The sequence below is a fragment of the Rhodamnia argentea genome, chromosome 1, assembly GCF_020921035.1.
Source record: "Rhodamnia argentea isolate NSW1041297 chromosome 1, ASM2092103v1, whole genome shotgun sequence".
Lineage (NCBI taxonomy): Eukaryota > Viridiplantae > Streptophyta > Magnoliopsida > Myrtales > Myrtaceae > Rhodamnia > Rhodamnia argentea.
Genome location: NC_063150.1, coordinates 12625120 through 12648779, shown reverse-complemented (window position 1 = coordinate 12648779; position 23660 = coordinate 12625120). Strand labels below are relative to the sequence as shown.

Below are 23660 nucleotides of genomic sequence, written 5' to 3'. Positions count from 1 at the left end.
AACGCGTTTGATAATCGCATTAAGTTTTTGTTCCCGGGACAAAAAAAGAACAGAAACTCTTTTGGTAACTCGTAAAAAAATTTGTTCCTAATGTTTTCATTTAATTAAGGGGACTAAATATATATTAAAATGAATATGTCTTTATCTTTTTAACTTACTAAATCAAATTATATCTCATTTGTTCAATTTACTAAATCAAATTAGACCAATATATGTACAAGTAATTTATGCATGATTTATCAAATTACAATACGAACGAGATCAGCTATAAAAAAAAATACTGAAAGAGAAGACGAATTGAAATTAAACAATGAGAACATCAATTTTTTTTTCCATAAATAGGAAAAATTACAATTATGAGCCATACATAAATGTTCCCAAGTAGTTAAAAATATGATTATATAATTGAAAAATACAAATTCATGGAATTCCAAGCATATTGTAGTCACTTGCCATTTCATTTGCAACACTTTTCCTAAGCATGTTTATCTCACTTGTCCGCACATCGGATATATCATCAGCAACCTCTTCTTCTGTAGACCCATATGCATAGTCGGGATCACCATAATTGGAAAAATTTCTATACATCCTATTTTGGTCTCAAATATAATTGTGAAAAGCACAACATGCAATTACAATGAAGGCTTGCTTTTTTGTTCCGCCAAAAAAAAAAAAAAAAAAAAAAAAAAAAAAGGCTTGCTTTCAAATTGGAAAGAAAGGCATGTGTTGCAATATAAAGAACCGTTTCTTCAGTACCCCAAATGCTCTCTCAATTACGTTCCGAAGTGAAGAGTGCTTATGGTTGAACATTTTTCTTGTTGTTGTAGCTCGTCTTTCTCTACCTTTATAATCATTCAAATGATACCGTTCACCTTTAAACGACATGAAAATCCTAGAGCTAACTCATTCAAATGAACATATTATCTTAATATGAAACTCATTGAAACATGTTCCAACCGGAGCTAACCGTCCAGTAGACACAATACTTGATTCCCGTTCCATTGTACCTATACCATCACACAAATACAATGACATTAATGTATGTACTTGGAAAAAGAACACAAATTTCACACAATCCACAATAGTCATAGCAAATACGGACATAACAGTCTCAATATTAATATCCTTAAAACCAAACAACAACCGACAAAATGAGTCATAAAATGAAATGAAACCGAACATCACATAATCCACAATACAATTCCCAACATCTACTAAAGATTTTGGAGAAGTACATTCCTCCTTTCGGAGGTGCTTGTGATGAAAGCCTCTCTCCATTCAACACTAACACATGCTTTGTCCACTCCTATGGCGTAAAGACCATCGTCCAACTCAGATATGGCAAGTAGGATATTAACCATAGCAGCTACGGAATATGAGTTCACAAGTGGTCGTGAGGTGACCGAGGAGGACTTGATCATATCTTTAATGGCTTTGCAGATCCTAGTTAAATTGTACTAGCTACTTTTTCTTCTTCTCTTGGTATTCGGAGTTTTATCTAAGTAGTGCTTATCATGAACTGAAGTACTAGAATTGCTAGGTGTAAAACCTTCCTCATCAAGATGGTGATTACCAAAATCCTATAGAAAATCATTACCATCATCTTCAAAATTGTTCTCATCATCCGACAGTGTCAAATTTTAGCCACTTCCTATTGCTTGCTCCCATTGGCATGTGTATCACCAAATACAATGCACAAGTCGCGATAAAGAGGAAACACATCTTTCTTAAACTTCGCTCACTCACTATTATCCTACAATTTTCGCAATAAATAGCGTACATTAGTAACATAATCAAATCTTTTAAAACTTACAAGTACAGTGGTCTAAAAAAGACAAAATGATACATTCACGTAAAGTTCCCATATGCTTGGATCATTGATGGTCACTCTTTTATTGACATTATCTCAATCAAATCTAGATTGTAAAAGAAGCTTCTTGAAACTACCATATTGTATATTAAATTTTTCGTCCTTGGGTATGTTGAACTCTCATCTTGTCGCTGAATACAATCCTTATGTTTTTCCACCCCGCTTTATTAAAAGTACAAGAGGTGAGATTTCCTTTTTTTTTACCTCTTGTACCATCAAACTCACAAACAAGTTGGTAAAAGTCTCGATCCATTTTGCCATGGATGTCTCTTTTTGGGATGTCATCTTGTTGTTGACTAATACATCATCATATTAACAATACAGTCACAAGCTCAATCAACAAAAGTGACATATTACGGGCATGAACAAATAATGAATTTATGCTCATATGAGCACCAAAACACTTTGAATGCAACATTACAAGACCTTCAAACAAACAGAGATGCTTTCTCGCAACTCATTCCACATATACATAAGATCAAAATATCAAGTACATTCTTTTCATTGGAGTCTCCAAATCCCAGTCAATTCATATCCCACCCACATTTACTTAAACCAAACAGATTCCAGATTTTCTTGAATTCCAACCGCTCTTAGTCTCTCATTACTATAACGCCCCTGACCCGACCCCAACAGTATCCAACGGAGGATTTCATGCCACATGGGGCCGGAGTCGGTCTCGCCTATAAGGCCTAGGCATCGGTGGGTAAGGTTTTATGACATCCCAAGCACGTCGACCTCATTTTGGCCCACATTTTTTTAATTTTTTTTATTTCACATAAGTCATTCATGATATTTACTTTTACTTAAGTGAGTATATTCACAATAACACATAAACATTCATATCATATCATTAACATAGTCTCTATGTCATTTATATCGCTCTATAAATTTTATGCTTCTATGTACATCATATTTGTTTACGGTAAAAGTGCAAGGGTACGCCTAGCTCCTCTAGGGGCGTGTACTCTTCCAAAAGCTTGCCTTTCATAGTACATATATCTTTATCCAAAAAGTAGCCTTTCCTCCAAATTTCCTCAAGCACTTCTAGGCCATCCATCTTCATTGAAGCCCGATGGACCATCAAACTCCCTTAATGGCCCTATGAGCTCACTTCCATCAAGCTAGTACCACGCCACAAATCGGCGAGGGACCTAATAACCGACTCCCTCCTCCACAAATAAGGTAGTAAGGTAATGATGATAAGTAGTTCCTTCCTCGACATCTATAACATTGGTATGTATAATTTCAATGGACATGACCAGGCTAAAATGAGTCGGAGGATTAGTCAACATACCTATAAATCCGAAAGGTAAAGGGGGTGAGAACAACTTCTCGCTAAGTGAAAATCTAAATCCACAATGGGAAGTTAGCTAATAGTCAAACTTAAGAATCAAGCAATAAATAAATAAATAAATATAGATCATTCAAGGCCATATCCAAATCATTCAGTCATGTAACTCTTTTGTAGGTAAGCATGCAATTTTCCATCATTTCATGTACGTCCCATGCTTCTCATGGGGCCACCCGTTCTTTTCTCGAATGAGGCATCTTGGCGTGCACATTGAATATACCAAGGCATCCCGTAGGACAACCTGAACATGACTCGATTATGTACTTTCGTCGTTCTATTCGATTTGTCCCATACCAAATCTCATAGTCAAGATGCACACAATTGCCCATGAACGAGGCATATCATATCATTTCATATCATATCATTGGTCTAAGGTTCTAGAGGTGGCTCCCACAAAACTCCCGTCATCGTGTAGCACTTAGTCCTTGACCATCGTATGAAAAGAGCATGCAAACCAAAATTCATTCATGGAAGATACATAAGTTGACATAGCCTTCACCCTAGCATAAGTTTAGAAATTCACTTACATATCTTGTTGGCAAGAACTTATAAATGAGATGGCAGTTGATGACGATGGGCAATAGCCAAACTACATGTGCACTTCTTTGTAGAGGGTGGTCGGTTACTATAATGAAGTTGGTGAGGAGAATTGACAAGAGTAGAGTGAGATTGAGGGTGGCCGAATGTAAGGGAGAGGGAGAGAGTGAGAGTGGGCGAAAATGGTGAGGGACCAAATGGGGTCCCTTTCCTATTTATAGCCTTAATTTTTTTTTAATTATTTATGATTTATTTTAATTCTTGACTTATCCTCCAAGTAGCACCTTTACATGTGTCACTTTCTTACTTTATTCCTTTTTCACATAATCTTTATAGTTTACAAAGCTAATATTAGGCAACATTTCATTGGTTCATGTGGCCCAATTATTTTATGACATTTATCTAGTCTATGAAGCAATAATGTACACTTGTTTATCAAAGAACCTAGCTCTATCTTCATGTGCCACACACCAAATGAGGTGGCCATTCTAGAATATTCTATTTTATTCATTTATTATTTTTATGTGCATTTTCTAGATTTTTACTTAGGGTTTTAATTCACTATAATGGAAAGTCGGCTATTTAAATTGGCCTTTATATTGGTGCCATTGGCGCTGACCTATACTAAGGTCGGTGGTCATTGGTTGCCTCTAGTAATTAATTAAATAATTTACAGAGCCATTTTTTTAATTATTTCTATTTTCAGAATTGCTGAATTATTTAAATTATAGCTAGTGGCAATTCGGGCATCCTATTAACATGCTAGAACATTTTATAGCTTTCCAGAATATTATTTTTTTATTTAACAAAAATCTACCTTGAAAATTATGTATTGACTTTTCAAAAAAATATTTTTAGGAATACGTGCTTGATCTTATCATCTAGGGATTCATGTTTGTTTTTATCATCTAGGGATTCGTGTTTTGCTTGGAAATCCATGCTTTGACTTGGTCAAAATAATTATTATATTCTAGAAAAATCTTCATCAAAATTCGTGTTTGACTTTTCAAAGCTTTGACCAAGTCAAAGATTATAAAAAATCTTCCTTAAAAGATGAGCTTTGACTTTTCAAACTTTTCACTCAAAGATTTCCTATATCTTTTTCAAAGTTCGTGCTCGGGAGGTGTCATGAAGCTACGGTGCCATGTGTCGTCTAAGGATTGGTCTTTTCAATTCTTTTGAGATTAGCAAGTATTTATTATGTTGAGAGTCGGATCGAGCTTCCGATTGATTGTCTACGGCCATCTCTCAATCAAACCCCGCCAAAGGCATATCCAGGCCGCCATCAAGCATGGCCGAGATTCCATTAGACATGGCCGAATGTGCTGTGTGGCACGGCCAAGCATGTCGCATAACGTGCCCTGTTATCACTAGGAACAATCATTTTTATCTTAGGGTCGGTTTAGGGTCGGAATCACCCATTCCCGAACCGAACGTCCAATCAAAATACAACCGATGATGATCAATCCACGGCTCGTAATCCGACATGTCATATTGCAAAACCGAGGGTGATCGGTCCGTGGCCGGCACTTGTCTGGAAACGAGGTTCTTAGGATATATTACCATAGTCGAATTCAGGATCGATTTATTTGTGTATCGGAAATACTTGCCATTGGACAATACCAAGTTATGATCGCCCGTAGCAATTATTCATCCGAACACTAGGATCGGTCATGACTCGCTTGTAGGCAATGTCTCCCGTGATTGGTGAGCTAACTCTATTCCCGGTGCTCGTGACTCCAATCGTAGCTCACCCATCTCGACGCTTAAATAGGCCCTAAAATTTAGGATGTCACAATTACCAAGTAATGGCTGTCTCCTATGCTATAGCGCACTCGATTCATTACATTCGCTCAACATTCTAGCTAATTAAATCGCTTGGTCATCATATAGCGAGCTAATCAAAAGTCAAAATGAAGAGTTCGAGAATCACCATAAACATAAAGAGTTCTTAGGACATTAGAAGCATGTCCTGCGAGACCGGATTTCACCTCAGAATAGAGACCTCCAACCGAACACCAACAATGCAACACCGGCAGCGTCTATAAGGAAATGCGGTGTGAGGAATCAAACAAAGAGTGAAAAGGTTGTGCATATTGTTTCAACTCCACAAGAAGCCCCATGTTCATCAACTTCCGGACAACGATTGAATACGCAAGAACTAACTTAAACATCAAAAGAAATCAATAAGAAATAGAGTTGTAATAATTCGGAGGGAAAACCTCGTTGAGCTGTTGGTTCCTCGGGCAAGATGGCTTGGAACACTGCGGTCTTCTCTTCTAGATACTGATCAAATGAAGCCAGCACACACTCAACCAAAAATCACCCAAAAAGCAATAACCTTGGTAGCCCGAGAGAAAGAGAGAGAGAGAGAGAGAGAGATGGCGGGGTGGGGCTCCAACTCGAGCGGCGAGAGCGAGGCCGACTCGTGCCATCACCGCCCGAGATCGAAGTTTGGTCGGCAATGGCACGAGTCAGCCTCGCGCTCGTCTCGTGAGGCCGAACCCCGCCCAAATCTAAGCGGGCTCAAGATGCCGTGTTGTTGAGAAGATGAAGAAGAGGAGGATGAACCGACGGAGACTTACCGGAGGAGCGGCAACTTTAGCTAGTAGAGGAACAGGCGTCGGTGTCGAGGAGTAGAGGGAGGAGTTCCTTGTGCGTCTTCAAAAGAGAGTGTGAGGGAGGAGCTGATGTGCGTCTTCAAAAGTGTTCCTATAGTGTTATAAAGTTTTTTAAAAAAGTGTTCCAAAAGCATTTCTAAAAAGTGTTCCGGGAATACGAAAGCAAATATTTTTTGTTTCTTATTTTCGCTCCATTTTTTTTTTATTTCTAAAAAGTGTTCCGGGAATACTTTGGAAACATTTTTTTACCATACGCGCTTCTATTTCCAAAGTATTTCCGGAACACTTTGGAAACAGAAACACTTTTTCTAAAACGTTACCATACGCACTCTTAGTGATTGATGGCCCAAAGTTGGATACATAAGATATTTATGACATCTCTCCAAATTTTTGAACATTTTCTTTCTTAAATTTATGCAAAAACTAATTCCTTTATTAGGGAGAAAAAAATATCCTCGTTTATTTCTTTTTGGGCACAAACTTTGAGATCTTTTGAGACTTTGCATTGAAGTATTTCATCAAATTTGCACGGATGATGTGCTAGATATTTTAGAGCTCGAACTCGCGGAAACCTAGCCTGCTTCGAGACGCTCGACTACTTACGTGTACGAATTGAACTAAGGGTGTGTTTGTTTCAAGAAAAATGTTTTCCGGGAATCCGTTTTCCGGAAAGCGATTTCTCGAAAATCATTTTCTCGGAAAACGGTTTGTTTTCCTTTGTTTGGTAATATGTTACCGAAAATGTTTTCCGGTGTTTGGTTCTCATTTGGAAAACGATTTCAATGTCATGAATCTCAAGTAAAAAATATGATTTTATTAGCACAAAAGGTTTATACTTTTTATATCATATTATATTATTTATTAATTTTAATTAATTATTTTATTTCCTTTTCTTTTTGTCTTTTTCTTCTTTCTCCGCTAGTCACCTGGTCTCGGTGATGACTAGCGACCGGCCACATGAGATCAAGCTCGCCGGCCTCGTGCAACCGGCTACAATAGTGGCTCTCTCGGTTCCAAATTAATTTATTGAGTCGATGTTACCTAACATGAACGGATCGGAAAGAAACGAAATGAAATGCGACCGACCTTGAATTTCACCAGCAGATTGGCCTCGCGATCATTGCGGTAGATGGTGCGGTAAGTCGGGGCCTGAGGCTGGATGCGGCCGAGCCGGACCGTCGGCGACGACGGCGTGCGGTCGTCGCTGCCGATGTGCGAGTGGCGGCCAAATCTGGATTTCGACGACTTCACCCTCTCCCATCCGTTCATCTTCCTCGTCCCTCAACGAATCGCTCAATCCACGAAGCTCCAGCGAATCAAAAGCTCTTCCCCCCCAAACACAAAACTCGCGACGATGAAATAGAGGAACGCAATGAGCATATACCCCCCCACGCACAAGGAAAACCAAAAAATTAACTATCCAAAGCCAAAGCTGAACTCTCTCTCTCTCTCTCCCCTATTCCGATTTGACTTGATTCATCTTCTGCGTTTTCCTTTTTTTCACCAAATAATCAAAGGTGAAGTGATGCTGATGAGATTATGCTGAAAAGGTGAAGTGCCTAAACTACGGAACAGAAAGACGTACTTGTTTATTGTGCAAACATCCAATTAGCTCCAGCAAGACAGGATGGTTTGGAAGGATGTGAATTTTAACTTTACATACTCAATGCCACACAAAACCTCAATGACAATATTCAAGGGATAGAAATGGATAGCTACTACAACAACTAATCAAAGAACAAGTCTATAGTTCGGATAGTATCCGATAGTATGAAGAGCAAACATCCAAAGTCCGACACTTGTTAATTTCCATTTCCTCTTTTATCTATGAAATCTTCGAGCCATAACTTCTTTAGCTTGGCACTCTTGACAATGAATGCTTTTGCAACTCTCTCATTGTCCACCAAATAATCAAAGGCATATACAAGGGTGGCTTCATCAAAACCTTCAACCTCCATCACTTCTTTGTAGAGCTCAGCAACATCCAACTGATTTTTACTCATCTTTTTTAATGCAGAAGCAACCTCTCCAATTTGCTCTGAGAGCATTGCAAATTTATCATCCTTATTAGGAGCACGACTTCGCTTTCTATTAACTCTTGATGGATCTTCTATTCCTTTTGTAATATTATCACTACTATCATCTAAATCAATTGAGTAGTCCACATCCACGGTAGGAGGCAAGTCGATGTCACCAAATTGTTTTGCAAAGCTTCCCGTGGCCATGTCTTTTCCAGCCACTAGAGCGAGTTCATTGTACATTTCGATTTTCTTGTTCAAGTACTTCTCATGGGTAGGATGTGCCTGCAAAAAAAATCATAAAAACACAAGTATATAAACAAGTAGATTAAGCCAGTTATGATTACAAAGAAGACATACAATCTGCTCATCATCTACCAATTTCTCGCTTTTGTATATGTAAAGAGCATGTGATGCATAAGCAAACAAAAAACTATAGCAGCCTCCAATTCTTGCATATCTCAACATGCTGCAAAAGAAACCTCATGGTTCAATGAATTTCTAGCAGCCTAATATGACAAATAGACATGTAAAGATATAATAAAAACCAATATCATAGGTACATGCATCCCTTTCCATGAGTAACAATGCTTAGAGTATAAGTTACATTGAAATCTGAAAAGCATATTACCATTATTTCTTCATCATAAACTTCCTTCCGAAGAACCGTGATCATCTTCAAGTTATGGTCCCATTGAAATCCACTCTTAATCCGCAATTTTTGGATGGTGGCCCAATTGTTTTTAATAGTTCTAAGATGATTGTCTACATGGTCGGGCTCACATTCAGTCCCAAATCTATCATTTATAGCTTGAGCAACTCGAGCAAACGAAGATGGTTTAAAGGTGGCTGAAGGTTTGTTCCCCTTTGAAGCTTCATCGGCTAGTATCTCTAAAAACATACGCTCCATTGGAACCGACCACCTAAAATGCTTGGCCTTCCCTTCTATAGTCTTGCCCATTGCTACATTATCGAATATATCCAACACAAGAAATTGAGAAAAACAAAGGATAACACAAAAATAAATGTCATTTTACTAATGAGAAAAGGGAAACATCATGATGATTTAGAGTAGCAAATCAAGTTCACGTTACAAAAACTCCTTTAATCACAAAGTAGTAATCTATATTTCACATCACATTAAAAGCAGCATACAACTTCTAAGAAAAGTGCTAAACATTCATTCTATGCCTACTATAGTCATCCCACATTACACATGCGATATCATCTCTTTTTGCTGCCCACTCTCTGTTTTCCTCCCTCTCCTCTCTTTGTGTTTGTTGATGCCTTCTTTCTTGACTTTGAGATTCAACCTCTACATTAGGTTCTTGCATAAAAGGATCATTTGGGTCAACTCCCATAATGAAGTTATGTAGAATGCAACATGCTAAGACCACATCAACTTGAGTATCAAAGGACCAATAGGGTTCCGCATCCAATACACGAAAACGCCTTTTAAGAACACCGAATGCCCTTTCTACCGCAGACCGTAAAGATGAATGACGATGGTTGAACAACTCTTTCTCATTCTCGGGTGAGCGGTCACTAAACTCCTTTATGTGATATCGAACTCCACGGTATGGTGAAATAATTCCCGGTTGGATGCCATATCCGGCATCAGCAAGGTAGTATTTACCTACCAATTTTATGTAAAGTTTTAACAAAATGTTTCAAGAAAGTAGGGTAAACATTTCATATAAACACATGGAATATTCTATACCTTCAGGAATTTTCATTCCTCCAGGCCTTGAAAGTGCATTTGTTAGAATACGAGAGTCATGTGTCGTGCCTTCCCAACCAGCTAACACATAAACGAACTTTAAATCAAAAGTAACAGCTGCAAGAACATTTTGCATTGTTTTGTCTTTTCGACCACGAAATTTTCCTTGAATTTCCGGGGGAACCGATGCACGGACATGAGTACCATCAAGAGCTCCAACACAATCCTAATGTATTTAAGTAAATTAGTTAATGTAAAAACATATTTTCAGAATGAAGTTCATGATATTGGTCATATCACATACCTTAAAGTAGGGATAAAATCTTCTATTCTTGGATATTGTCGGGGGTGTAGTGCCATCCGGTGGTCTTATAACATGCTTGTGTAGTTTTAGAATTGCTTGTAAGACAATTCTAAAGTATCGGTGAATGGTCTCTATAGACCTATTCAGCCTTGACCCTATTACTCTGAACCTCACATTATGCCCTAAAATATGGCAAAAGACTAGCAATTGCTCTTTGATTGGCACATTTACTGTTTCGTGTAACAAATTATTTGACACAAGAACTCTACACAATTCACGTAAAACTTGTGGTCTCATATGTATTTGACTAACACAATTAGTATCTCCAGAATGAAAAATGCGATTCATGAATAACTCTCTCTCAAAATCTCTTTCGACCCGTGGAACTCTAGGTATTTGACTACTTGAAGATTCATCCTCCATGACTAACAAACCAACCGCCATTACCGACATTGATGCACCCATTATTGCTCCATTAACATCATTGTTTTCCATCTACAATCAATAATAAGAATTTTCGCTTCTTAATCTCAAAGCCGGTCAAGACATATGTTTTATCTCAAAGATAAACCCAACAACGAACATTCAAATGAAATAATATATATATATATATATATATATATATATATATATATATCATCAAAAAGTGAAAACAAGTGCAGCTTAACTTGTCATTTTAGCAAGCATCAGACTTTTCAAGATTTAAGACTCGGTTCCGCTGAGTTTACTAAAGGAACTCTAAATGCATATGAACTCATAAGCGGACCCAAACCATCCCAAAGTTGGGTTTCGAAGTTCTTTGATAAAGATGGAACATTACCCTTGAAGGAGTAATCAAAGAGAGCAAAGGTATGCAGAATCTCCATTCTTGCAACTACTACTTGCAAATTCCAATCACCAGAAGATAAGTTCAAATTACACAAATAAACAGAACATTGTTAACAAGTCCTGCACACGCACCTTCTTTTATTTGTTCTAGGCAGCAAAAACCTATAATAAACTATAATTGATGGTTTTCTTTCCATCTTGACATTTTAACAAACACCTTGCATTCTTTTAACAATATGGATCACATAGTTCAAGGAAACAAATAATGATAACAACGTCTATCTCCTAGGTGAACCAAAACATGAGATGCATAATCATGAACCTTCTCTATCAAATTCTACACAATAAATTGTAAAAAGTTCTTTCAATCAAATTCTACGCAACGAGAAGCCAAATAATATTCCAAAGGATGCCAAAGAAAGTGCCAATGCTACAAAAGCCCTGTGCAATTGAAATCATAAAACGACAATGATAAAATTGAAATACTCATCAAACAATGAAGCACCAACCGAATCTCACTCATATTGTTTCATCGAAGCACATGCCGTTGAAAATTTCAAACAGATCAGCAAAAAATTGAGCAAAAAGGTCAATCGTTAGATATATTACCTTATAGCTCTCGTGGTAGGGTAGAATCTCCAATCAAGCTTGATAACTCTAGGATCTACGAAAATTTTAAAACCGATTTCTAAGATTTCGCTTGAAGAAGAAGAACGGAAACGAGAATCTCAGAGGTTTTTTTCAAATCAGAGAGGGGAGAGAACCCGGAGCTTTGTTGAGCGTTGTTGAAGAAGAGCCAGCTTCAATGACGAGCTTCAATGGCGAAGATGAAGAGCGTCGGTGAAGAAGAGCCGGACCTTCAACGACGAAGAAGGTGAGCGTCGGTGAAGAAGAAGTGAATAAAGGAAACTGGAGGAATGAAAGAGCGTCGTACCTCTGCAGAGAGCGAGAGAGTGAGATTTGGGAAAGTGTTTTCACCTTTTTATTTTGGGGAATTCACTTTCCTAATCTGCTGAATAAAGTTTTCGTTGACCGAAAAGTGCTTTCCATTGACCAGATTATTTTTTGCGAACCAAACAGACGAAAATCCGGAAAACACTTTCCAGGAAAAGGTTTTCCCAGAAACAAACACACCCTAAGCTTCACTTTGGAATTCGATAGCCGGTCTTCGAGAAAACTTCCCCAACAAATCAAGACAAGCCGGCGAGGGATGCGCGCAACCTCTCATCACCGAATGCAAAGCCCTGTTGGGCCAATGTCAAGATGTTCAAACCGAAATACCGAACCAAACCGCTAACCGAACCGAACCGAACCGAACCGAAAATTTTGCACATTTCGGGCCAAGGTTCAAATAGTCCATTTGTCTAATCAAGTAGTACCAGAAACGATCGTCAAAGCCCGCTCGAGGAAGGCCCTTCCTTGTGAATTGGCCTTTTTAATCCTCCTCAACAGTCAACACTTTTACGGAACCTCTTATTTTCGGAGGCCCATTCACCTCGTGATCCGGTTATATTCTAAAGGAATGAAAGTGCGGGTTTTCAAACAAAAAAAAAAAATGTATGTTCACCGGAGGTTCTAAAACTTGCAAAAGGTACAATCGAGTACTCGAGCTTGTCAAATTGATGAAAAAACGAGTCATTTCGTTAATTCCATCCAACTTGATTAATGGAAAATGTTGACATGCCTTTTTTTTAATATTTTCTCTGTTATACGTGGCGATGATGTGGCTAAAACGACATCGTTTTGATTTAAATATGATTATGTAATTCCTATTTAAATTAATTTAAAAAAAGCTTAAATTGGAAAAACAAAACGAAGAAAACAAACCTTGAAGGAGAACCACCGCCCTCGCCACCGTCGGAAATGGTCGACGATGGTGGGGAAGTGGTCGGCGGGGGTCGGTTGGCCCTCGTCCAGATTTGGGCGAGGGTCGTGGCTCCCACCCAAATCACATGAGGGTTGCCGACCCTCGCCCGGTTCTGGCCGCAGGTTGCCGGGCAAACTTCCATAACAACATCGTTATCGTCACTGACCCCTACTCGACCACCTGCTATCACTGGCGTCGACTCCAACAAGCTCTTTTCGGGTTCTTGGTTTTTTGTCGTTCAAGAGATCGCTCTTTTCGTTCAAGCCTTCGTTACCATGCCTGGAGCTCTCTTTTATTTCGAAAGCTTCGACGTTCACCGACTAGGGGAAGCACTGGGCTTTTCACGGAGGGAGTGGCGGTAGAGATTTCAGAGAAATTTTTGGGTAGAAGAGAAAACGGCGGAAGATCTTTAGTTTTTAATTGTCGAACTAACTCCATCTTCGCCCGCGGTCACCATTTCACTATTGATGATGAGCCCCTATTTCGTCATTCACAGTCTCGGAAGCTCAAGTCATCATTCAAAGTTTTTTTGGTATTTATCACCCAAATCTGGACGAAGGCTAGCCCGCCCTTGCTTGCAGCCGGCCAGGCTCGTCAACCCCTAGCCGGGGCTCGGCAACTGGTGACCCTCGCCGACCTTTTCCCCACCATCACCAGCCCTTTCTGGCGGTGGTGGTGAGGCGGCCCTCGCGTTCTGCTTCTACTTTTGTGTTTTTTTTTATAAATTAATTTAAATAAAAGTTATATTAAAAATCAGATTTGGATCGAAACTACATTATTTTAGTCACCCCATTATCGTATAGGAGAGAGAAAATATTAAAAAAAGCCACGTCAGCATTCGTCGTTAGCCAAATTGGACGGAATTAACGTAAGAAATAGTAATCGTTTTTACAAATCGAATGGATTTGGGCCTTGCATGTATGCATGAGGATGAATTTTTAAGCTTACTTGGGTTAGCCACACAGTTTCAAGTGACTGTACGGTACCATCGAACGATACAAGAGTCCTTATACTTTGTTTGCTTTAGTTGGGGAAAAATTCGGCGAGTTATATTTAGCAGACCCGAGTAAGAGATTTTGTTTTTGTTTTTGTTTTTGCTATTTGATCGCTAATCGAGTTACATGTATTTAAGATATTCATACCTAACTATTCTTTTCACAAGGTACTAATTGCGAAAATAGGCGATTACGATAAGAGCGGCCAAGATGCAAGGGAAAAACTTTTTTAACATTTGCCTACCGAAAAGGCTACTTGTCATCATTTACTTTAAAAAACTGCATGCTTGCTTTGAAATAAGCTTGTACCATTTGGGAAGGGATTTTGATTAAAAATGAAGAACCTACAAAAACCATATGCCTAAAGTTCGAAAGTTGTTAACATTTCTAAACTCGAGTAACTTCTTTGCAAGACCGAGAAGTGGCAACGAACAAAAATCGTCCGTCGGATAGATCTCTACATACAAGCACCGGTTCATGATGTCTAACTATCACAATCTATGTAGCATCGACGCTCTCCGGAGACCTCCGTGCCGTGTTCAACACTCTCTGACACTCTAGGACACTCTCGAACACTCTCTGATATGCAACCGGCACGTGGTCAGCACTCCGGATATGCCGGTGACACACAAGTCCAGTATTTCAACGCACCGTTTTGACATGCGCAGTGTCAATTTTGAGTATTTTCAATAAATGAAAGGTCAAAATATAAATTTATCAAAATATATTTACTAAACTTATGTACCCAATCACCCTAAAATTATTATACACAACCCCCCCAAAAAAAAAAAAGGCAATAATCATGAATCCCTAATAGAAAAAGAAGAAGCTCATCTGTGATATTTTTATATGCACGTGATAATATACAATATGTTTTCATGTATCGAAATTCTCTATTTTTTTAGAATCACATGTCGGCGTGTCGTGTCCCGTGGCGTGTCACGTGGCATGTTTGTGCTACATAGATCACAATTAGGGATGTTAATTGGTCGGTTGGGCTGGTTTTTGCACGAAACCCAACCGGAAGCAAATGGCTTGAGGAAGAACTTCGGCCGAACCAAACACTAACCGTCATTACCTGACTCGAGATGAAATGTTCGCGTTGGTTCGGTCTGGACATTCCGGTTGCTTCGGTCCAGAGATTCTGGTCTTCAATGCATTGTAACCCAGGTCCTCAACACCCCATTTTGGCTAAAAAAACTCCGCAAAATTCCATGGTGAGGATTGCAATGGTGATCGACCACTCCAAGCTGATTCACTCACAGCCTACACATTGTCGTCATTCCACTCGTCGATCTCCTCCTCCATAACAGAACGTCAGTGTCGATCTCTTCAATCACCTAGAGATCAATCACCATGATTCAAAGCCCGGGGATCCAGTGGAATGAAAGTGGAATTGGCGAGCTCTGCGGCTTGCTCCTAAGTTGCACGGGTCAAGTCCCTCGAGGCCGAAGCTGACCCACTCATGACGATCAAGTCCTCATCGACGCTGTCAGTGCACTCATCGATCTCCTCCAATACTGCCGGCCTCGATCTTGACGGTTTGATGAACAAGGGAATACCGAGATCCCATGAAGCAATGCTGGGTTGAGTTTCTTTTTATTGGTATGTGGCTTAATGGAGATTTATTGTTGATCTGGAGGTAGCTGCTGGTTTCAGTCTTTCTTCTGCTTCTTTACTCCTACTTCCGGGGTTATGATCACCGGATCAGTTCGGGTCCTTAGGTGAAACCCGAAACAGACATGTTTGATGTTTTCTTGTTTCTGATACATAAATAGTGAACAAAACTTTATCTATATCCGACCCAAACAGTGAAACATGGCTCGAGTCAGGTTTTCAAGCCCTCCGAGCTTTTTTGAGTCCTAATAGAAGCCATTGTAACAATATACTCCATGCACAGCATTGCGTGCGCGCGCACATGCGTGTATACATATATTATGCTTCTCGCACTTGCCATCATAATGATTCGCTATATATTGGCAATTTCAAGTATCCATTTCCATTAGGAAAATGTAGAACGAGTAACCCAAACTTGAGGTTGGAGCATATACAAAAAAATTCCACCAGCAACCGAAACATTCAGAGACTCGAACTTTCCTGCCATCGGGATACTAACTAACTCGCACAGAGACTCAGATTCCTCAGAGAGGCCTCTTCCTTCGCTACCCAAAACCAACAATACAGGCACATTGGCTAATGAATCAACAAAACTCGGAGACAAATTCGACACCAGTTTTTGTCCCGCCTTGCTCTCGGGGTGACCAGCCAGTAACTTCATCTGAAATTCATTCCGAAGAGCTTCGAGATTGCTCCACCTTCCTAATACCATAGAGAGCTGGAATGAGGCTCCGCGGCTCGCTCGAAGGGCCTTATCATTGAAAGGGTCACAACAGCCAGGAAGCAGAAAAACGCCATCCTGTTGCATAAGCCACATATTGCTTCAGAAATCACCCAAATGACTGACTTAGAAGTATGAGAATTTTCTCACATGGCACTTAGCAAATCAACACTCTGTAGGAACTAGCGTAAGGAAATTTCTTGCACTTTCCAAACGTCCTAATGGATTCACATAGCAGAGGCCAAACCTACATTTGTAACAGAAACTATATAGCAGAACCTACATTTTGTAAACGTGACTTGCCAGCTTTTGGTAGTCAAATGAACATCAATCTAATAAACCAGTTTTTTTTTTTTTTTTTGTCAGAATCTTATAAACCAGTTATTAACTCAAGAAAGGTGGCCTTCTGGGTACCAAAATCTCTCTGTGGCAGTTCACTGTGCACAAGAAACGTATTGAACTGCTCTTATGTCATTGCAATCGCATGCATATGAAACATTGGAAGAGCAAGAGGAGGAAAGAGCCATTAAAGAAACATATTCCAAACCATGCTGTTGTTTTCATTACCCAATTAAATGCAGCAGCTGATCTTAGTAATGTTCCAAGGTTGCCTGGGTCCTGCAGCAAACACTTGATAGAAGTTAGGTCATGCCAATTATCTTGAAATTTAAACAGTGAACTCAGACTGCATAATCAATTTCACACGACTATCAACAAAAAGTTGAGAGGTTCATCTTTGAATGAGGCATGTTACGCACATACAAACAAAACTTGTCACATTTTTTCTTCCTAAATAGGAGTTATATCCATATCGAAAAGCAAAAAACCATAGCTAGGAGAATTGACATTCAACATCCGCAATATTCATTTTAAACACTATGCCGTTGTAGGAAAGTAAAGAGGAAATGTTTTGAATAAGTTCCCGGAAAAATGGATGGAACAAAAAAGAATAAGATGAATTGCCATGTGACCAGAGACGTTAAGTATCTTCAAATGATTGATAGACCTCCACACAGAGCTTAACAAACTACAAACACTTGCTCTTTTATTACATTGGGAAGAAACAAATAAGGAGAAGCAACACCCAACATGCCATTATGTGAATAACTGAACTAGTTCATAAGCACTTATATTCCTCTGAACTATAAAAGAAAGAAATTTAAAAAAGTTCACCTGGATCCCATCAAGGACGAGAATTCGATAAGGAGAGGCAAACCATCTCCGACAATCTCTGTCATCGGCCTCATGATTGACATTGTAGAAAGTGGAGGGCATTCTCATCAGAGCAACTGCTTCAATTGATTCAGCCGATTCGACCCCAGAAAGTTTTTCCATAATCAATGAACTTACACGCACCAGACGGACTGAATGTTCTTCCAGATCATCAGGAATCTGAGCTTTATCAAGAAGTAGTAAGCAATCAATTATAGCAGTTTTGTTCTTCAACGACTGAAAATTACAGATCTCCCTGCACAAGAATAATGTGCCAAAAGTATAAACACTTTGCGATGCATTCTCAATCCGCAGTTCCTCTATCATAAAGCGAGACAACTGCTCTTTTACTGACCGGAGCTACTAGGTTCCAATATGTTGCAGAAGAAAGAAAGACATGCCGAAGCAGAAAGATCACATAATTAAAGAAATTGGCTCACTAATTTGACTAATGCAACAAGTCCTTCAGTATCAAACTTTACTAATGCATTTTTTCAAACAGCGTACTTCATCCATTTGGCAAATTTCTGCAACTCCCAAGTGAATTGGATTTTCCGAGCTCAAATACATCGGCATTTCAGTAACCTGTTCGACGAAATTCCCAAGAAGAGCCGGGGACGGCGAAATTCATTGGGAACCCTGATATGTCATCCTATGCTCCTAAATGTGACAAAATCAGTACGGAGCCGTACTGCCTCCCGCTCTAGCTACTACAAAATGATGGAACGATTTGAAGAGCGAAGAAGAACCATCAAAATTCAAGATTTAACCTTATCGGGGTTGTGCCCACGACAAGAGCCGAACTGTGGGAGTGGCGATAGGAGGAGCTCTGGCGGAGCTTGACGCAGTGCTTCACGAACGGGTTCGACGTGCTCGTGAGGAGCTCGACATTATTGGGCACCAAAGATTTCGTCGCCGTAGGAGTTCTCGTCTGTTTGACAGGACCTCGCACGGTCTTTCGGAAATGGGTGGTATCCCGACGTGTTGGTGGTGGTTTGGCTCCTGAAATTGGAATCGGGTCGACGGGAAGACGAAGACACGGAGTATGGAAGGTGTGAAAGCAACTCATGTCCATTCTTTTCGGCTTGTGTGCTTTGCCTCCCTCGTTGCAACTGCAACGAGATTGAAGATTGGCGGTGGGGTTCCGGATCGTGCCCGACTGACGTTCGGGCTCTTTCGGATCCTTTCCGGCTGCCACTGGCTATCTGAATCAGAATATGTCTTTTTTTTTTTTTGGTAAATAAAAGCAAAGTGAATATGTCTGTATAAGATTTAATATAAAATTTATTTTTTTTCTATATATTATCTATTGTTTGGTTGGATGTGAGTAATAAAACCGCATATTATCATATCCTATCATTATTTTATATTAAGGTCATATCGAGGAAAATGAACATGAAAATGTTCAAAGGGAGATAGTATGATTCTCTGCTAAAGAAATCACAAATGCACTGACAGAGATGACTCGCATCAAATAATTCATAATTATTGTACGATCTAAATCTTAAATAGAAAATGAGCTCATTGCAGCATTCTAGAGCCCTAGGTTTGACCATATTAAAACATCAACGAGGTAAACTAGCCACTATATGCCAAATCTAATAAAAGAGAGGAAATAGGATAACTCAACTTTCGAATTCCGTAAATTGTAATACTCTGAAACTCTCAACACTTACGCAAAACTTCAACATATATTATAGAATTTCAAAAAGGAGGTTCGACTTTTTTTTGTTACTTTCGTGGACTTTTGACGTGAATTAGCGAGTTACGGAGAAGAAGAAACTTTGACACTCTTGTCGTTTTGGTGTAGCTTTGACGTGATCAAAGAAATATAGAAGAGTGATGAAGCTTCAACATGAATTAAAGATACGAAGGAGAAGGAGACGAAGAGAATTATCCATTTCAAGTTTGCACTTGTTCATTTATAATCGGGGTTCTTCTACTTCATTTTTATTTTCTTATCTTTTACTTATTTTTTCTCTCTTTTTTATTCACTTCAATCATTTATTGATAAAAATCAGTAAAAGGACACATAAGTGTCAATATTTGTGTACGACACTTATTTTGGTGTCAATATTTTTTTTAGAATCACTTAAGTGTCAAATCGGAGAAAAAACGATCACTTTAGTGCCTGTGGATGCTCATCGGAGTTGGCACTCGAATAATCCTTCTTAAAATAAATATTGGCATCAAAATGAGAGTCGTACACAAATATTGGCACTTATGCTGTGACTTAAAATTAGAAAAATCCATGTTAATGGATTATCAAATTAATTATTTAACTAATCTAACTCGGATTCTCTTAAGTCCATACCAAATCGCAACTTATGGTTCAAAATAATTAACATACAAAGATTTTAAATTGGAGTCGCCACTAATCATTTTGTGATAGGTAGATTAGAAACCTCAAATAAATTAGCGGGAGAACTAAATTACTTTTACGAACCAAAGACTTAATTACGCTAGATTATTCAAGGCCCTTTTGATATCATTTTTATTTCATGAAAAATCATTTGAGAACAAAATTAATTGATTTTAACCTAAATCACTAATAAAGGTTATCAAGTGGTTGCATAATCAATTAATTGAACATCTATAAATCAATATAATCAAAGGAGCATGTGCCACGCAAAATGGTTCTTTTTTTTTTAATTTTTCGATTTTTATATGAATGCATGAAAGACTATACTTTATGCGATGCATGAAATTATTCTAGGATTCAACGGCATGGATTAAATGTAAGACTAATCTAAACATGCGCATGAAAATAACTTCGTGTTAGAATCAATTAAATTAACCTAAGCACACATAATATGAAAAGTCAGTGAATGCAAATATTTTAGATCATGCGATAGATATATTTAAAAAAAAAACAATCAAGCAATTCAAATCAAATTAAGAAAGTGAATATGCCAATCAATTCAATCAAGAAAGTGGATATATCAATCAAGTTTTGAAAAAATTTCGTGAATATTTGAATCCAATCTTTAATTTGTAATAATACAATTAACGATTGAGCTAAAATTCTTGCCTAATTGAGCATTCCATTAATAATCCTCAAGATGGACTTTCTCGTCATATGGCAAATTGCAGATTAGGAAAAATTATTTTGAAAAGATATCCAAGTGAATATGAGAAACTTCAACGTAAGAACTTTACCTTGTATGCAGAATTTTCTTTCCGAATTCGAACCGATTTAAGATCGAACTCAATCTTGGACTAAGGAACAACCGGTGCTAGGACTCGTGCGAGTGAACGCCGATGCTCGGTGGTCAACTAGCTGTGGCCGATCGGAATAGAAGGACTGAGCGAAAGAAGTGTCCACACAGGCTTGGACTATCACTAGAAATGCTGACCACGCCAATATGGGCTGATGAAGTTGACCTGGTCTGGAAAACTTGTGGAAGAACAGTAAGTACAGTAAATACTAAACAGAAGAGCAAATGGTGACTTCAGCTCGTTAGATCAACAATAGTAACCCCTTCGTAGATGATGCAGAGGTGATCGCCGGGTGTCTTCAAGGGTGACTCAACCGCTTCGCTGTTGACGGGTAGCATGTATTGAAGTAATAAATCAAAAGGCAAAAAATCATAATGGTCACAATGCATAATCTTTTACAAATCATGAAGATCATGAAGATAGCACATCAAGCAAACTACCCGCGAGTTGAACATTTGGAGATCTTCTTCTGATTTGCTATTTATTTATCATGTAGATCAAGTCGTTATCTTTTTCTGATTTGTTATTGTGTAAATCATATCCTTATCTTTTATTTCCACTATAGTTATTGGTGACAATATCCCTATTTATACTGTACAATGTATTAATGAAAAATAAGCTTCAGCGACTCAATCTCTTGTTTTCTTCATGGTATCAGAGCCACGCAAGGCACACCGATCTTTTCTTCTTGAAAAAAAAAAAAAAAAAACTCGATACGATCATGTCGAGATTTCCATTTCCTTCAAACATCAATGTGGCAAATTTTGTCACGTTGAAGCTCAATGAAAACAACTTTTTACTTTGGAAGACACAAGTATTGTCTCCGATTGAAAGTCGGGACCTACTTGGTTTCCTTACGGGAGAGATAGAGGCACCACCGCGCACTCGGGCATCAGAAAATGGAACTGAAGTCAATAATCCAAACTATGCATCATGGGTGCATAGTGATCGTCTTGTGAAGTCTTGGATCGTGGGTACACTCTTGGAAGATGTTCTCGGACATGCCGTTGGTCTCCAAACAGCATCAGAAGTGTGGAGAGCTCTCACCGATCATTTCAAGCAAAGCTTGATGACTCGTGAACTTGACCTTCTTGGACAACTCCAACACATCGGGAAAGAAAATAAGCCTTTACCTGTTTATCTTCGCGAATTTAAATCCATTTACGATCAATTGCATTTCATTGGTAAACCCGTGTCAGATGCTAATAAAGTCTTCAGATTACTCGAAGGACTTGAACATAGTTATGAGTCGTTTAAAACAACTATGTTCAGGCCTCCTCTTCTATCTTATGCTGAAGTGGTTGCACAACTTCAAAGTTATGAGTTACGAAACAAGCGCACTCAAATCATGCTCCCGAATAGTTCAATGTCGTTTATCTCGTAGCAATGCAACGGTGGCTACAAAAATAGCCCTAGAGGAAGGGGTAGGGGACCCACATTTAATTCTAGGGGTTGTGGCTTTTCTCAAACGACCAGAATGGTCGGCATTTTTCAGGAAAATATTATGCTTCTCAGCAATCCAAAGCCCTTGGTATTTCGCCAAAGTCAAACTTTGGAGTGTCAGATCTCATATGTCAAATTTGTAAGAAGAAGGGGCATGATGCATTAAATTGCTGGTATCGTTTCGACAACAGTTATTAGAGTGGTGATATCCCTCATGGCCTGGCAGCTCTTCATATCTCAAACTCCAAAGACGAAGAATGGCATCCGGACATAGTTGCTAATACTCACATGACAGATAATCCAGGTAATCTTGTGAATGTAGTCCTTTACCATGGTCATGATAATGTGATAGTTGAAAATGGTGCATCAATGCCAATTACTCATGTTGGGACTGGTCAATTTGGCAATGAGACTGGTTAGTTCTCACTTAATAATATTCTGGTTGTTTCGAAAATTAAGAAAAATTTATTATCTGTCTCTCAATTGACGAGAGATTATCCTTGCTATTTTGAGTTTGATGCCTTTGGTTTTTCTATCAAGGACTCCATGACACACCGGGTACTACCGACGGGAACTAATCATCAAGGATTATATACCAATAAGGATCCGCAACCCATGACATTCTTTTCTTAGAGAAAGAAAGTTGCCGATAAACTCACTTGGCATCGACGATTGGGCCATCCAAATAGTCATATTTTACAGCTTTTGCGATCTAATGATTTTATTTCAATAAATAAATCAACTGGTACTTTATGTACAAGTTGTCAGATTAGTAAAAGTTCAAGATTGCCATTTTCTTTATCTAATTCTTGATTGACTCATGCATTGGAGAAAATACATTGTGATATTTGGGAACCAAGCCCAATTTCTTCTATGCAAAATTTTCGATATTACGTGGTATTTATTGATGATTTCTCCCGATATTGTTGGCTGCATCCATTGACGCGAAAGTCGAATTTCCTTGGGATTTTCCTATCTTTTCAGAAATCGGTCGAGAATCGCCTTGACAGGAAAATTAAAGTTTTCCAATCCGATGGAGGAGGCGAATTCACAAGCAATAATTTTCTTACACATCTTCGTGAATGCGAAATACAACACCAACTTTCTTGTCCAAGTACACCCGAGCAAAATGGTATTGTTGAGAGAAAACATCGACACATTGTTGAACTGGGGCTTGCTACATTATTTGAGGTATCTATACCGCTTAATTATTCGGTAGAAGCATTTACAACAACCAATTATTTGATAAATTGGCTTCCTTCAACTGCTCTGGACAATCGAAATTCATACTCATATCTTATTCAAGAAGGATCCTAATTATTCATTACTCCGAG

General features: G+C 38.7%; 2 protein-coding genes and 1 long non-coding RNA gene across 3 annotated transcripts; 1 reads left to right on the top strand and 2 right to left on the bottom strand.

Annotated features, from left to right (window-relative positions):
• Nucleotides 1-8184: 8184 nt before the first annotated feature.
• Nucleotides 8185-12205, bottom strand: LOC115753835. Its single transcript, XM_030692657.2, has 3 exons — nucleotides 12017-12205; nucleotides 9032-9363; nucleotides 8185-8685 (listed from the first exon to the last, which is right to left on the bottom strand). Exons 2-3 carry the CDS (start codon nucleotides 9359-9361, stop codon nucleotides 8185-8187), a joined length of 831 nt encoding a protein of 276 aa, XP_030548517.1. The 5' UTR covers nucleotides 9362-9363; nucleotides 12017-12205.
• A 3885-nt stretch (nucleotides 12206-16090) lies between these two features.
• On the bottom strand, nucleotides 16091-18828 carry LOC115753834 (uncharacterized tRNA/rRNA methyltransferase slr1673). The gene is made up of 4 exons (XM_030692656.2): nucleotides 18435-18828; nucleotides 17626-17920; nucleotides 17020-17070; nucleotides 16091-16530 (listed from the first exon to the last, which is right to left on the bottom strand). Exons 1-4 carry the CDS (start codon nucleotides 18737-18739, stop codon nucleotides 16117-16119), a joined length of 1065 nt encoding a protein of 354 aa, XP_030548516.1. The 5' UTR covers nucleotides 18740-18828; the 3' UTR covers nucleotides 16091-16116.
• Nucleotides 18829-22551: 3723 nt separating this feature from the next.
• Nucleotides 22552-23001, top strand: LOC125312851. The gene is made up of 2 exons (XR_007196897.1): nucleotides 22552-22630; nucleotides 22867-23001. It is a non-coding gene; the product is annotated as an uncharacterized LOC125312851 (long non-coding RNA).
• The last annotated feature ends 659 nt before the right edge of the window (nucleotides 23002-23660 follow it).